Source organism: Muscardinus avellanarius (assembly GCF_963383645.1).
Source record: "Muscardinus avellanarius genome assembly, chromosome: 1".
In the NCBI taxonomy this organism is placed as follows: domain Eukaryota; kingdom Metazoa; phylum Chordata; class Mammalia; order Rodentia; family Gliridae; genus Muscardinus; species Muscardinus avellanarius.
This window is the reverse complement of record NC_137786.1, coordinates 133,202,541-133,219,070: the sequence shown is the minus strand read 5'-3', so window position 1 is coordinate 133,219,070 and position 16,530 is coordinate 133,202,541. Positions and strand designations below refer to the sequence as shown.

Here is a 16,530-nt window from a genome sequence, read left to right as displayed (position 1 = left end):
GGCAGGGGAGAGGGACAGAGAAAGAATGCACATAAAGCCAAAGAGGAGTGGAGACTCTGCAGAAAGAGGTTTCTCACATTTTATCTGTGAAATTGTAGCGGCATAAATTAGTTACATTAAGAGTTAAATATCAGGCACAGGGACAATTCAAATAAATCATGCCATTGCAAAAAATCATGTTAAAACACTCCAGCCAGTGCAGCACCTAGGCTCTGAGTGTTCCCCAGGCAAAGTATCAGCACCCTCAGAGCAGCTATGCCTGCCTGCCACCCAAGGAGCTCCAAGAAGACCTGAGGACGGAACGGTTGTTTTCTAGTCCTAATGGTTGCTTCTCCAGCATAGATATGCATATCAGATAGCATCTCCAAAGTGGTTTCGTTTTACCTAGAAACCGGGTCAGCCAGCTCGCCTCCAAGTCCACTCCACCAAGCCCTGTGGGTGAAGTGCTCATCAGCCCCCGTTCACACTCTCTCTTCCACACACATATACTCCAGCTTTCATCTCCTCCTTCCTTTCCTTGATTCAGGTGTCCTAACCACCACATCTCTCTCCGGGTGGCTCCAGGTAAGATGCGAAGAGTGTAGACAAGGAACCTGAGGCTTTTTCTTTGGAATGCTCTTCATGCACCCTGTCTTCCCATCCTACTATCACCTCCAAAATTCAGAGGGAGAGAAAGCATTTTCTACTTCTGCAAGGCCCATTCACCTCAGTCAATCAGGACCTCTTTCCCTCCTAATACCTTATTTCCTCTCAGTTCCTGACTGACTCCTGATATCCTTCTGGCATTTCTGTGATAAACAGTAAGTAGATGACCTTCCTTGTACCTATCTCAGGCTTCTCCTAGCTCCTCTGTGCATGTGTCATGAGTCAGCCCAGGGGAAGATTACAGTGAGAGATGAAGGGGTCTTATGCATCCTCAAGCACCTTAAAAGAATTTCTTGGTCTGCATTGGCTTTACGTTGGGTGCTTTAGAAATGCAGATTTGTGAGCCTTGCTCCACAACCACTTAATCGAACTCTTTATGAATGGCTCCGAAAATGTGCTTTTCAGGCAAGCTCTCTAAGAGAATCTTACGCACATGTAAGTTTGGTAGTCTCTGAGCAATAACCTGATAACTTCCAGATCTGGACCTTTAGCAGTCTTCTGAATGCTGAGCAACACGCCACATTACCTACCCTAATTCCCATGGGAATTCCAAATTCAGGCTTTTACCCACAGGACCTCTCTTCTTCAATGTATGACACTCTGTGCCTACACTCTCACTAGAACTCTTACCCTCACATTTGACTCTGTTAGCCAGCAACTCTTAGCAAGTAGACCTCAGCCTTCCCTCTGACTTCCACTCTTTCCTCACCTAAACAGTCATGATTTCTCCTGGGCTCTCTCTTCTCTGCTAATCCATCTCCAGTCTGGTTGTTACCGCAGAACCAAGTGACATTTCCAAGCCTCAGAGTAGACTTTGTCATTTCAGTGGCTAAAAACTGCCAAACAGAAAAGTATAACATTAAAAATGCATGCACTCTGAGGTCAGCCTGCCCTTCCAGCTTCGAGTATCCACCCCCACTACCTTCCATGCACCCACCGGGCTGGGTCCACTGTGCCCCAGGTCCCATTACACAGCTTTGATAAAGGTGACTCCACTCCCTATCCATTTTTTCATCCATCCAGTCAACAAACTTAGTGCCAACTATATGCCAGGAATTATTTCAAGGATTAAGGTGCAAAGAGGAACAGAGTTTTTGACCGTTAAAATATAATCTGAAAGATGACTTGGTGAGGAATAAAGAATTAGCTCCTAGCTATTAAATGTCAGCCACACATAGCCATTGATACCTAAGAATCCTTTGAGATAGAATTGTTATTACTCCATTTTACAGAAGAGGAGCCTAGAGCTCAGGGAATTTAAATGCTTGAGAGAATCTCCCCAGATGGGGAATTCTGCCATAGGAGTGTCAATACCAGGTTTTGATGTCTGATCTAAATCCCATGTTTCATTCTCATCCTTATGTATCTACCTCTTCCACTGTGCTGGAGGGTCACATACATAGGCTTTACCTTCGCCTCTGACTGATTAAAGCATACTTATTCTTCAAGGCTCTACTAATGGCAGTTCATCTGAGGCGTGTTTCTGAGCTCCACGGAAGAATCAATCCTTCATCATTTGGGCTATTGTGATGGCTTGCCCTGAGGCTTATATTTTGTTTGTATTTGTTTCTGCATCTAGTGGATATAGCACTATATCTTGCAATGGTTGTTGCCCGGTAAATGATAGTTGAATTAATAAATAAATCTTCCAGTCAATGGGGGCATCAGTTACAGACGCTGTGCATTCGAATCTCTTGACTAACCAAAGAAAAGCCAAATACTTTAAAGGACTTGCAGTCTTCTTCCCACCAGGGAAGACAAACCACTATTTCTCTGACTTTCCTTTGCATCTCGGCCTTTATATGTCCCAATTCTAATTTGAAATTTAAGGGTCTCTTCCAAGGTCTTCTTGATGAGAGAGACTGTATGAAACATTCCAGTTTACTGTTTGAGAAGATGTCAAAGGCTGCACAAATTTGTCCATTTCCTTCTGATAATGTGTATTTTTTTTTTTATTTTCCAAATCCACAATTTAAATCCAGGTGGGAAAGAATGAGTCAGAGAGAAATACCATTGCTTCTGGCTGATGACAGCAGCGTAATCATTTGTATTTTCCCCAACCTGCAAAATGTCAACATATTAGAAAAAAATGCAGACATTTCACATTTCATTCCTGATGAGACTCCTTGTCATCGGCTGGCACCCCCACCCTTCTCCATGTGAATCATTGACATCTGGCTATTAGCCTAAGCATTTAGACTTTCACACTGAGCTTCCGGGGTATGCTGATGTCAGCACAGACTCAGCTTCGACAAAGTCTTGTCTCTTTCAGGTTTGTGATGAGCTTTCAGATTTGAATCAACTTCTGATACTAACATGTTAAGCTTTTGTCTTTGTGGTAAGCAGAAAACAGGGAGCCTTAAAGAGAAAAAAGTAAAGATGGCTGACTTTTTTTTTCTTCCTTTTTATCTGCCTGCCTTCCTTTTGCAGCAATACCCGGTTAATCTCACTTGTAAAACAACACAGTGCCACATTTTCCTCTGTAATCAAAGACAATGGAGGGAAAGTTCTTCTTGAAGGGAAACTATGCACCTTCATCAGCCAATGTTGCTGAAAATAGGTTTATGTTTCACCAACAAGTATAACACATATATCCTCTAATTAGATTTCCTGGCTTCTCTTTTAATCACCAAGAACATCATTATCCTTTGGTTTCTTATTAGGAAGGTCACACAGTTTATAATCAAACTTATAAAACCTATCCAAATTTCAGAACAAAACTGTATCTTCTTAGATTTCAAATAGCTCATTGATCTCACTGTGCTATCAACAAATTCAACTTGCAAGTGATTTTGTTTTCTTCTTTTCTTTTTCCATGTGATCACTTTCCCACCTGCTACTTTAGTAGAATTATAGTTATTTGGTCTAAAGTAAACTAAAGAATACTGCATTTTCCTTCAATCCAGAAAGAAAAAAACCGCAACACATTCCAATACCTTCAGCACTTGTAGGGCGTGCAAAAATTTTAAGCTTCTCAATCTCTCACAAGGCAGAATGTCATCAGGAAGTGTGTGTGTGTGTGTGTGTGTGTGTGTGTGTGTGTGTGTGTGTGTGTGTGTGCTGGGAGCTTTGTGCTACATCTGGATATTGTAGTGTCAATACCTGCCACTCAAAATGATGAAGAAGGAGCCACATCCTGAGCTCAGGAGCAAATGCTCAGTATCAGCCCAGGCTTGTGATTCTAGTTTCTATTTTGTAGGCATGGGGCATAGATTAATTCTATCTTAATTCCTCAACTAAACTTCCTTCTTAAAATCCTAATTTTTAGTATATTTAAGTTACCAAACTGAATAGCTTCTTAAAAGTAGGTTTTATATATCTTTAAATTATTTTTATTACCTCTGCTAAGCTTCAAGCCTGGACATACAGTACTTCTTTGGCCCCCAGTGCATATATCAGTTGACTTTTAGGCCATCTGGGCCCTTCTGGAATTTCTCTCTCCTATCATTTCCATCTCTCTGATTTTTGATAAAGGGGATATTAGGGACTGAACCCAGAGACATTCTATCTCTGAGATACACCCCAACATTTTTAGTTATTAATTAAATAATTTATAAATACATTCCTGAGGCTGCCCTCAAACCTGCATTCTTCCTATCTCAGCCTCCCAAATATTAGAATGGCAGGCTCAAGCTACTATGCCTGCCTTTTTCTCTCTCTTTTCTTTACATGCTGAAACCCAACTCCTTTTTGTCTGCATATGTGTCCCCAAGGTATTTTGTTGCAGTCATTGTTATCACTCACAGTTTGTTTTGTGGCTTTGTATCCTCATTTCAGCTTTACTTTCAAAGATGCTCAGCTTCAAGCATGAAGGAAGCAATTAATTTTTAACATTCAATAGGGTGAAGGAGGAGGGGCTGGAATAATGAGAAAGGGCGTAATTACATGTTCTCACTGTCAATTTATCCCTTAAAAAGTTTAATGAAACCTGATATTTGTGGTAGCCATTCTTGTTAAATTGAGTCATTGTTAATCCCAAATAGGGCAGGTTTTCTTAAATGTGGTATTTGCCCAGAGAAAGAATCAAACTTCTGAATATACTTCCTCAGAATAACTGGTTTTCCTGGGAAGCTTCCCTCTGTGGTTAGCAGCCACCTTGGGGCCTACAAAAGGGATACAGTCCTATACTGTCCTTGGCCAAGTTTGCTTTTAACTGTTTGACCCTCTTCGAGAACCTAGGATTATAGATATCTATTTCAAAAGGATCCTCATACAACATCTTATTTTAGGGATCCCCAAACATGGCTGCAGTTCTAATTCACCTTATATGTACTCATCGTATATGTGGTGATTTGAAACACCATCTTAACTCAACCTCAGAGCAACCCCATTAGGTGGGTAAAAGTACACCTTCCCATCTTAAGCATTAAATAACTATTTCAAAGAGCATTACTATTTGTCTGGTCTTTTTGCTGGTAGGTAGTAGAGCCAGAGTTCAAATGAGGTTCTCTCTAACTTATAAATTTAACTTTTTAAGATTACCCAACAAACAGAATGCTTCTGACATGAAAGGAACTTGGGATTATGTGTTCTAAATGGCTTTCTTCCCAGAATCTGCAAGGACTTAAAAAAAAAGATTTTGTCTCCTGCATATTTATTTAAATTAGGATGGAGTCTATGCTTGGTCCTACTGGAGTATAAACTCTTTAAAGGTAGAGATTAGAACAACTTTTTGTCTGCAAATAGAACCTAGCATGTGGAAACACCCAATAAATATGATGATTTTGCCCAAGCAAGCCAGAAGTCCATTTCGCTTGCTGGGACCTTTTGCCCTTGGACTTTGATGTGGAACTTGGTTTGGCCTTCTCCCCTCATCCTACCCAGTACCCTTCATTGTCTAAAGCGCCTATAGTTGAAGGCCTCTCTCAGTATGAGCCATTCTGGCCATTAAACCATTTTTATTTTCTATTTCCTCCCCTGGCAAAATTTCACCCCAATTTCATCATATTTGGAAAAGATCTAAATAAGCCAATATTATTTCCAATTAAGAAAAGGAAGCAGAGAAGAGGAGCCACTAATTTATACTAGTTGTTATCTCAGTCACATGACTACTTTGTACCAGTCACCATACAAATCACTTTAATCTGCTGGGCATGGTGGCACATACTTGTAATCCCCACGCTTGGAAGGCGGAAACAGGAGGATCACGCAGGTTTGAAGCCAGCCTCACTGGCTTAAGAGTCCCTGTTTCCACGCCAGGCATGGTGGCGCACACTTGTAATCCCTGCACCTGGGAGGCAGAGACAGGTGGACTCTGCAGGTTCGAAGTCAGCCTCACTGGCTTAAGAGACCCTATTTCCAAATAAAAATATAACAATGAGTCCGGGAGTGTATGGCTTAAGGGACCCTGTTTCCAAATAAAAATATAACAATGGGTCTGGGTGTGTAGCCCAGAGGTAGAAGGCTTTCCAGGAACCCCAGTACACACACATACACACACACACAAAAAAAAAAAAAACCCACAAAAAAATAAACAAGCAAACAAAACAAAACAAAAAAAAATTAAGAGGAACTCCAGATGATGGAGGGGAAATCTCAGCAAAGCTTGACTGGAAGGATAGGAGAGGAATAAAGCTGAGGTTGTTCAATGGAGGAGCTACATCCAAATATGTGTAATAGTATAAATATAACATGGTTAACCTGGACACTCTCTATTGGGAGGGGGGAAGGGAAATGGAGGGGGAAGGGCATGAAGCACAATCTAAATGTATACCACTTTCAATATGTTCCACTGATAAAAAAAAAATTTAAAAATAAAAAAGAGACCCTGTTTCCAAATTTAAGAAAAAGTATAAAATAGGTATGGGAGTGTAGCCCAGAGAAGGGGTTTCCAGGAACCCCAGTACCACCAAAAAATTAACACTTTAATCTGTTATTTTTTAATTTATTAGTTCATTTATGCATGTATGTATGTATGTATTTTGTTACTGGGTATTGAACCAAGAGGCACTCTATCTCCATACTATATCCCTAGCCCTTTCTATTTTCTTTTTTTGTCTTGAAACAGTTTTTCTATGTTGCTTGTACTTTCTTGCTTCTAGTCTCCATAATATGATAGAAGGGAACTTGATTCCAACCTGCGATTCTCCTGTTTCAGGCTCCCAAGTAGTGGGATCAAAGATGTGTGCCACTATTCTAAGCCCATTTTCAACTTTTAATGCTGTAAATTTAGTATTATTGCTTTCATTTTCAACAAGAGACAAAGTACCCTGTCTAAAAGCACATAAATGACAAGCCACATAGTTAGTATTTAAACCTCAATTGGTCTAAACTACAGAGTTGCCAGGATTAGTTGTGCCTATATTTCTTCAGTGACTTTACTACAAAGATTGTTTAGAGACTCCGAGATAAGGCAGAGTGGTCTAGAAGGCAGTATGCACAGAAAACCTTTCCAGAGTTTCTAGTACTGTTTTGCATACATGTGCTTCTAAGTACCCTGTTCCTTAGTCTACATTTTAATCTCATCTTTTCTTCAAACACTGGCCTTTACCCAGGGGCCTCTGATGATAAATTTTCTAGAGCAGAACACATGAATGAAAATCTGCCTCATTTTTCCAAATCCTTAATACAATTATCTTTCTCCCCATTTTCAACTACAAAGCACATAGACAAAACCAAAAGATAAAAAACACTATTTGAATTCTGTATTACATTTCTTAAAATTAAAGCTGACAACAACTTAGCTGCTCATCATTCTCACTGCTATAATCCAAAACAACTGACTACCACAACTTGGGGGAAGGAAGATTTATTTGCTCACAATTTGAGATTTTTCAAGGGGTTAGTCCATGTCATTTTGGGTACATCTGTAAAACTCACGGCATAATGGCAGAAAATAGAGAGAGAACAAGAATGCAAGTTCTCTTATATCACATTATGGAGACTAGAAGCAAGAAAGTGCAAGCAAGAAAATTCAAGGACACAGGAAAAATCCCCAAAGAGATCTATCTCTTTCATCCACATAGATTTCTACACTGATGAAATTTCAACCCTCATGACTTAATTACATCAGCTCTCCACATCAATACTTGAACTCTTCAGGAGACATTCTATTGCCAAACTATGATTGACACTTGGGTACTTGGAGAAATCCATGTGGCAGTTACATGAAGAAGCCACAGTGTAGGAAAAAAACATATGAATCTGACTGTGAACATGGATGTCCAAGTATTTGTTACCACTGCTTATCTCAGAGTGAAGAGTTTCTTCAATTTCATGTTCTCGCATAAAATAGACCATTGTTCTGCAGATTCACTAAATTAACATTTGCAAAATCTATTGCAGTCTAAGTGGTCAAACGAAAGTTTTGAAAGGTCACGGGGGTCATGAACCCATACCTAATTAAACAGCAACAGTCTACCACATTTCCTAAATTAAAACACAAAGAATCCTTTGCCTATTTGAGGAACGTTATGATAGCATATTGAAGCCCAATGGGAGAAACACAAACCTGGTGCTTCCTTTTTCTCATTTCCAGTCAAACAGAGTTACTGCCAAGATGCAATCAAAACATCAGTTCATTGTTGATGGCTTTTTGTCTCATATTCTTCCAACCTAGAGACCAGTACATAGATGTCAGCTGCTGTCTTCCTGCTCTGAACAAAGCCTGAGAACCCCACTGTCCTGCTGTTTGGCCCAGATGCCAAATCTCAAATGTGTCCAGGATCTGCATGAGGAAAGCAATACTGGTTTTAATCTCCATCAGAGTGGATTATACTAATTCTCTGACTGCAATAGGCCCCTCATTTCTCATAGACTGATTGACCAAAGGCACTTTGGCAGGAAATTGCCATATTATCTGATACTACAAAGCAGGTGCTCATCATACCTGCTAAAGAACAAAACAACTCCCTGGAGCTACATAGAAATTGGGGCCAGAAATGGATACTGTAGGGTCTAGGAGTATTTCATGCCCTCCTGCTGTCTCAGGAGGAGATGGCCATGCAGTGGTGCTAAAAGCCAGAGTAGTGATGATTTTGTACCACCTGGAGATGGCCGTCTGGCTGCTCACCAGCTGTCCCTTCTAGCGCCAGATGTAGAGCCTCCATTTATATGATAACTCAGAAATCTAATAGGGGAAGAACTTTACAGGTTATCAAAGCCCACTTCTGATTTTGCAAGGGGGGGGGGGACCAAGGCCCAGAGAATAGATGTCACTCAGCTATGAGGCAGCAAAGCACAGAGAGTAATTGTGTTCTCAGTTCATTGTTTCTATTATTCCATGATGCTGTGGAAATATATGCAAATGACCATTTTCTATAGATAAGATATAAAGTCATAAGAATCAAAGGCACAGACTCTGGAGACTGTGATATGTGTTCTGTTTCATCTTTAAGTGTACAAGTTGTGTAACCATAGGCAAGGTATCTGTTCTCTTCCTCAGTTTTCCCATTTATAAAGTGGAAGTAACAGAAGTTTATATCTCATAGGGTTGTTTTGATGATAAAATAAGTTAAAATATGTTTGGCATATAGAATCCTGTTTGTAATGTAGAAAGCACAATAGCAACACATCATCATCAACATCATCCTCAGAAAGCTGAGCAGCCTACATATTAACCAAGTAACCCTCATGGTTTTCATTCTTTGGAACACTAAGCAGCACCTGAATGTGGCTGTAAACCCTTCACTTGATCTGCACCAAGCATCTTACCCACACCACCAGAAATACTCATTTCTCTCTGTGATTACACCACCTTCTCGCTCCACACCTCATCCTTTTATGATTTGCTCTCCTTGTGTACTTCTCTCTTTTTGCTTTAGCTATATCAAACTTCGTGCTGATATAATTACATTCACAGAAATAATTAAGTCCAGTGGCAGAACCTATAATAAAATTATATCTGTACTAAAGACCTAGATCTATTTAGATTAAAACAAATAATTAATTTTTTTCAAATTAATATCAACATAATAAACTAGACAAATAAATATATTCACATACATATATACAACTACTCTAATATATTTTGTATATACACAAATATATGTATATATACATAAATAAATGCTACTTTTAAAAAAGTATACATGTAGCTGGGCGTGGTGGCACACACTTGTAATCACAGCATTCGGGAGGCTGAGACCTGGAGGATCACGGTTTGTGGAGAGCCTCAGCTACTTAGTGAGGCCTTCTGCAACTTAGTGAGACCCGGTTTCAAAATAAAGAATAAAAAATAGGTCAGGGGTTGTAGCTCGGAGGTCAAATGCTCCTGAGTTCCATCCCCAGACCTGCAAAAGAAAATAAGTAAATAAAAATAAAAATAAAAAAGTATACATGTATGTTTTCCTCAATATCATGAGTTCTGCATCCATGGATTCAACCAAATATAAATAAAAAAATATGTGTTGGCTTTGAACATGTACAGACATTTTTATTCTAATTTTCCTCTAAAAAATTCAGTATAGCAACTATTTACATAACATTTACATTACATTAGGTATTATAAGTAATCTAGAGATGATTTAAAGTATCCAGGATGTATATGGGTTCTATGGAAATACTATGCCATTTATATAAGGAACATGTATATCTGTGGATTTGTGGATTTGTGTCAGGTAGTGAAACAATCTTCGGCAGATATCGAGGGACAACTGTGTATGTTTGTGCATGTGCGTGTGCATGTGCGTGTGCGTGTGCGTGTGTGTGTGTGTGTGTGTGTGTGTGTGTTTGTTGATCTGTTTATAGAAAGTGTCTTATTTTTTCCATTTGGTACTAGGGATTGAGGCCAGGGGCATTCTACCTCTGAGTTACACCCCCATCTATATTTTATTTTTTATTTTCGTAAAGGAACTCACTAAGTTGCTGGAGCTAGCTTTGAGTCTGCAATCCTCATGTCTTAGCCTCCCAAGTACTGGGATTACAAGTGTGTACCAGATTTAGAAAGATATGTTTAACGAAGCATATGAGCCTACTTTATAAGCTTTTTAAAAAGACCTACATCATTTATCTTTTGGAAAAGACAAAATAGAAAATTAACTTGAGGTTTAACCGAGGCTTTTTTTTAACATAGTACATTCTAAAGACCACCTTTATCCCTTGGGATATGTACTGGCATTGCTGGAGGCCTCAAAATCAGGCAAATTTCCATAAATGTTTGTGGGCCCTCCATGGGGCCCGTAATGATAAGCTACAATGTGAACCCTGCTCTTGTTTGTGAATACTCCACAGTAAAAATGCACTGCAACATGAGACATACTTCAAGCTATTGAGTACATATGACTTTTCAGTCTATGTGAGCACTGTATATATTCTAAGTCAGAGGGAAAAGTTATCTATGTTGAAATCTTTGAGTTAGAACAGTTAATTGTCTGCTCACTGCTCAAATGAGAAACCTGGACTTCACTAAGCAGAATGTGTGAGTTGGTCTTGTCTTAGTCAAGGCCTGGATCCATGCCATAAGGTTGACTGGCAAGCCAAATTACTTGAGTCTGGTCCAGGGAGACCCTACGCCACCCCTTTTTAAAGATTTTTTTTTTTTCTAGCAGGCCAATTTGCTTCTCAAAGAGACAGTAAAGTCCTAGTGTGAGACAACAGAAGAGGCATGCTGTCTTATCCTTATCTCCTTCTTCCTGTCACTAGTATTACAGAAATGTCTCTCTATGATTTTGAATCCTTTGGCTATATTCAGTTTTGCTTTCTCTGGATATACCCTTTTTGCAAGCTATTGGTCTTGCTTATGATGCTGAGTGCTTGCAAATAAAGGTGATGTTAGAACACAGAGGCAGAGTTAAGCGCTAGGCCATCCATCCTATAACCAGGGAAGGGTAGGATAGTCCTCACTCATGTGGCCTGGCTTCCTGTGGCACAGTAGAGGAGGATAAAGGAATAGTGCTCATAATTCTGTAGCCTTATTTCTCAGGAGAAGAGGAATGATTCACTAGAGATGTGGGAAAGGGCCAGAGGGAGGGAAGAAGAAAGACAAAAGTAAAGGGAGAAATCTATAAATTCTTAGAGCATGATGGTGAGGAACAGAGAGAGAGAGAGAGAGAGAGAGAGAGAGAGAGAGAGAGAGAGTAGAAAAGAGAAGAGAAGGGAAGGGAAGGGAAGGGAAGGGAAGGGAAGAGAAGAGAAGAGAAGAGAAGAGAAGAGAAGAGAAGAGAAGAGAAGAGAAGAGGAGAGGAGAGAGTAAAGTCACAGAGAGAAGTTTAGAGCCAGACTCTGCACCTGGGCAGGTCCAGGATATTCCACCCCTCACAAACACACAAGCTGTGCCAAGCCACACCCCCAGGGACCCTTCTCCAAGCATGGCTATCTCCACAGCATGAGATCAGGGGACCATTTACATTTACACTATAACACTGAGTCTTCTTTGTTGCTATGGAAGAAAAGAAGGGACACCACTGATGGCTAGGATAAGTCCATTAATGGCCCTTAAGGCTTCAGAGGATTATTACTTATCCTTTCTCAGCAGCTTCAGGAAAAATCTCCACAATACCTAAACACATACTGGCAAAGTAAGCCACATCCACAACAGACTTCTATTGTTCCCAGGATATCTCCTTTTCTCACTCTTCTAGACCTTCTCCTCCCCTTTTTTCTTTCTGATCATCCCTGTCTATATTGGATTCCATCTCCTTGGACAGACGACAGTTAGAGGCACTGCTTATGAAGGGATCATCACCCTTATCTTACCATGGAATCATGTTTGTTGCCCTTTCCTTTGGGTTAATGGACCTAAATAATTGTCCTCAGCCTCCCTCCCATTTATTTTTCAAACTGTATTCTTTCAGACCAAATGGTAGTGATCAGAGCATTCCAATGACATGGCCCTTTAAATTCCCAAATCCTTCCAATGTACCTCTTCCATTTCTCCAGACTCAGAAGGGTGAGTGGGGAGGGGGGAAGGGTGAGTGGGGGAATGCTCTCAGAGAAGCATGTCTGTATATTTGCTTGTCAGGGGAAGAGTACAGTATACTGTGGGTACATGCTAATGGGTGTGTCTCTCTTTCCCCTACACAGGGCCTGGAGCAGTCATTGATGGTGTAAACTCGGCCTCTAGAGCGCTGGCTTGTCTCTGGCTCTCAGGGACTCTCTTTGCCCACTTCTTCATCAAGTTTTGATAAGAAATCATAGGTCCTCTGAGCAACGCCTGCTTCTTCATATCACAGACTTTAATCTACACTGCGGAGGGCAAACCAGTCTGGGCTTCTTTTTGTTTCTGTTCTCCTAATTTTTTTTTTTTGTTTAGTTTTTAAATTTTGATTTTTTTTTCCAATTGGGATGAGTGGGGTTGGGGGAGGGGCGGGCAGGGTTCTACTATGTGTAGGATAATCATTCATTGGTGTGTCCAAAAAAGGAATATGCTCCTGCTGCCTTGGCCCTTTCTTTTTCTCTGCTTCTCTCCTCATCATCATTATAACCATCTTAAACACACACACACACACACACACACACACACACACACACACCAAAACAAAAGTTCCATGTGGGCAAAAATAAATGTGCCTCGTGATAACCTCCTTGAAAACATAGCTTAACTATAATGGGCATACAGCAAGTTACAGCCATGTGTCCTATTATTCATACCTTTAAGCTTTTAATTACTTTCAAGATTATATTGTACATATCCTTCCTGCCATATTATTGTTCATTGGGTTTCACATCTCTTCTTTCTAGAAAGTAATCTCAATATATCCAAATATGCATATATGTGCACACACACAAAAATTATATCCTCATTTTATCTAGCCACTTTGCCCTATTAATTTCTTCAGCTAGCTATAGAGATTAGAGGCTTGGGTCTATGCATGCAACTCAAAACTAAACATGACCAAAAAAGGGGGGTGGTATATTAGGACAAGAACTTTTCTTATAAAAATTATGTGCAACTCATAAAAAATGATCAATAGATGGCTGATTGTTTAGATTTTATCAAGCTATCTATCAAAGTAATCATATAGTTATCCATCTACTCGTGTCTGATTTATCTCTCCGTCCAATTATCTACCCACTTGTCTTTCTAGCAATCTATCTACTCTTTTTATCAATCTATCAATGTAATTATCTAACACTTCTTTCTATTTCTCTCCCTGCTACTCACTATCAATTTATCACCATATCAATCTCTACTCATGTTGTTTCTATCCCACGATATTCATTTCTCCTCTACTGTCAGCAGACATTGGAATCTTTGAAATTGCCTATTACCTTCACATGTGAAAGCCAATGATATCACAGGCTAACAGCACAGAAAAGCAATACCCTGTGTCATAAACTTTTTGGAATGTGGTGACCCTTCCACCCAAATTAGAAGCTGTTAACAGATGGACCAAAGTAGCAATCTAAAGATCAGTCACTCACTATTCCCAGAATAGTCTGCATTTCTTAAACAATCTCCTTGGGAAGTAGATCAGCCCTGGAGAGCTTGATTAGTTTCCTCTTTCACACTTGAAGGGTTAAGGTACCAAACTTTATGCTTCTCTCAGCCTTTCCAGAAAGTGCTTGTCAGGAACAAATAGGACCTTCTTCTAGGCTGCCTTTTCTCAGTAGCAAGAACGTGAAAGAAAACACACATCTGTCTCTGCAAGGTAAAGACAGCAGTTACCTCCAAAGTGTGATGACTACAGTTAAGTCTCCTTCCTGCTCCAGTTCTGTTTGATCTGTTTGAAAACTATCCAGAAAAAAGCTGATGGAGGCCAATTACATGGCGGGTGTGTTGACAACTCTGGTATTTGTTTCAGGAAGCTCTTCTGAGCTGAGGGCACTTGAGCAACTGACTTAATTTTCAAGCACTTGATTAACACAACACTGCAAACAGAAGGGGAGAGTGTAAGTGACACAAATTCCTCTGATACTGGCTGCTTCTCTAATGGCTTTGGGGAAGGATTTACCCAGCTTCCTGTGTTCAAAGCAGGTCTAACATACAAAGTAGAACAAACCAGAGCTTTCTGCATTCTCCTGGGACAAGAAGAACTCAGCCATCAAGGGAGCCTGTGATTCAAATAAAACAACATTGAAAACCACATATAGTTGGAACTACGGGAATCATCCTATTGAGGGATGAGAAAGAAGCACACACAATGACTTTATTGCAGACGTGGCTTGCTTTAGATGGAAACTCTTTCAAGTGTACATTCTTAAAAAATAATAAATATGAGCTCCATAGAGTTCTACTCCCTCAATGCTTAATCAATCTCTTCCTTCTATATAAGTGCCCTCATTATGTTTGCCCAGCAGGGCAACATGACACCCAGAGTGGGGAGGGGAATATATATATATAGACACACACGCATACACAAACAAAGGCCTCTGTGGAACACAGATAGCTAAGCACTGTCATGAAAAGTAGTGCTCGTATGAGTAAAATTAATTTACTTACCAACTGCAAATAGAAGTTTGTATTTTCTAATGAATTGCTAGAAACCAGTTTCTTGGAATATAAATAATATGCCAAACACAGTCACTGATTCCAAGTTACAGAAACCATCATGAGCAGGAACAAACTCAGAATTGAAGGTTGGGTATAAATGCTTCAGATCTGTCACCACATTGGGCACCTGGAGTCAGAGAAGGAAATGTGCCATTTCAGGTTCTACTGACACTGAATTTGTTACTTTGGAATAAATGTGGAGGCCTTGTGGAGTGGATGGTCTTTGAGAACATGGTGCTTGGATTGGTCAAGCTCTAACTGTTCCTCACTCCAAGAATTGTTCCAAGAGAAGGGATCCATCCTTCTGTGTTCAGCCAGATTATCAGAAGTCTTTAAACACAACAAGGCTGGTCTTAGAGTCACCATGGAATGCTGCTCTGCCTCCTTCCATTGGATATTAGGCCATACTTCTGATGGCTACCTAGTCCAGCTGCTTCAAAGGGAAAAAACATGTACAGTATATCCTCTGTCTGGGATAGAGAAAATCAAGAATCTAAGACCTAAGACAACTGGAACACTGGAAGAAAAAAATGACTTTTTTCACCACAGGCATACTTTGGCTTCTGTGTTATACATTAGCGGGAATGGCTTCACATTATGGTAGCTGTTACCCAACATCTTGATGCATATAGAACAGTAAATGTTTACTAAAGACAACATACACACACACACACACACACTTTCCAAACTTTACATGTGGAGGGTGAATATATAAGGCCTGCTGGGCAACACTGTTCAGGGGCTAGTGGTGGGGATAGGGAGAGGATACAGCAAAAAAAACAGAAACAAGTTTCTGAGCAACCCATCACTTATTGTGGGTTATCCATGTAGAAAGGAAACCAAATGCTTATCGGCAGAGTGTGCAAGAAGCATCGGGCAAATATAGATATTCTGAAACCTACTCTTTCCCCAAACAAAGTCAATATCTACTTCCACCAAAGTAATGCTGAGGAAAGTGTTGTGCTGAGGCTCCGGCCATGCTTGTTTTTCAGTAGTTTAATGTCAAGTGCCTGATATAGTCATCTGCAAGTCAAAACAAGTGTGTTTAATTTTCTCATTTTTGTTTTAACTGGGGAGGGTGGAGATGTAGGGGAGTGGTTGTCAAAACATGCACATATTTTAAGCAGAGAGCACAGTGCATGGTGGTTCTGCTGCAATTGTGCTCAGCCAAACAGAATAAAAAAAAAAAAAAAAAGGAAAGGTTTTGTGTCAGAAAGAGAACAAAGTCTCTTTCCTCCAAAGTTTACACCTTTCACTAGAGGATGCTTTCACAAGTTGGGCAAGTTTGTTCTCAAAACCTGTATGGAAAGTGTGCTCTGAGACCCTGGGAGCGCCACAGGTAAGCCTGAGTTAAGGATCTGACTCTGCACTAATTCACAAATAGGAGTTAGCAGGTTCTGTATACATTGGAAGAACTGTGGCATCGAAAAAGTAGAATACCCCCAAAGTGGGCTGTCCATCCCAAAGAGAGCTTTTTATTGACACTGCATTGGGAGTGGCTAGATATTGAACAC

General features: G+C 40.1%; 1 protein-coding gene across 4 annotated transcripts in view; it reads left to right on the top strand.

Moving 5' to 3' along the window:
- OPCML (opioid binding protein/cell adhesion molecule like) overlaps positions 1-12,707 on the top strand; it is a gene marked incomplete at both ends in the record, with an annotated part of 1,238,220 nt that extends 1,225,513 nt beyond the window's left edge. For all 4 annotated transcript variants that reach the window (XM_080694965.1, XM_080694966.1, XM_080694964.1 and 1 more), the window contains one exon: positions 12,607-12,707. In XM_080694965.1, coding sequence (XP_080551091.1) covers positions 12,607-12,707 — 101 coding nt within the window. The remainder of the gene's footprint in view (positions 1-12,606) is intronic.
- Between the last annotated feature and the right edge of the window lie 3,823 nt (positions 12,708-16,530).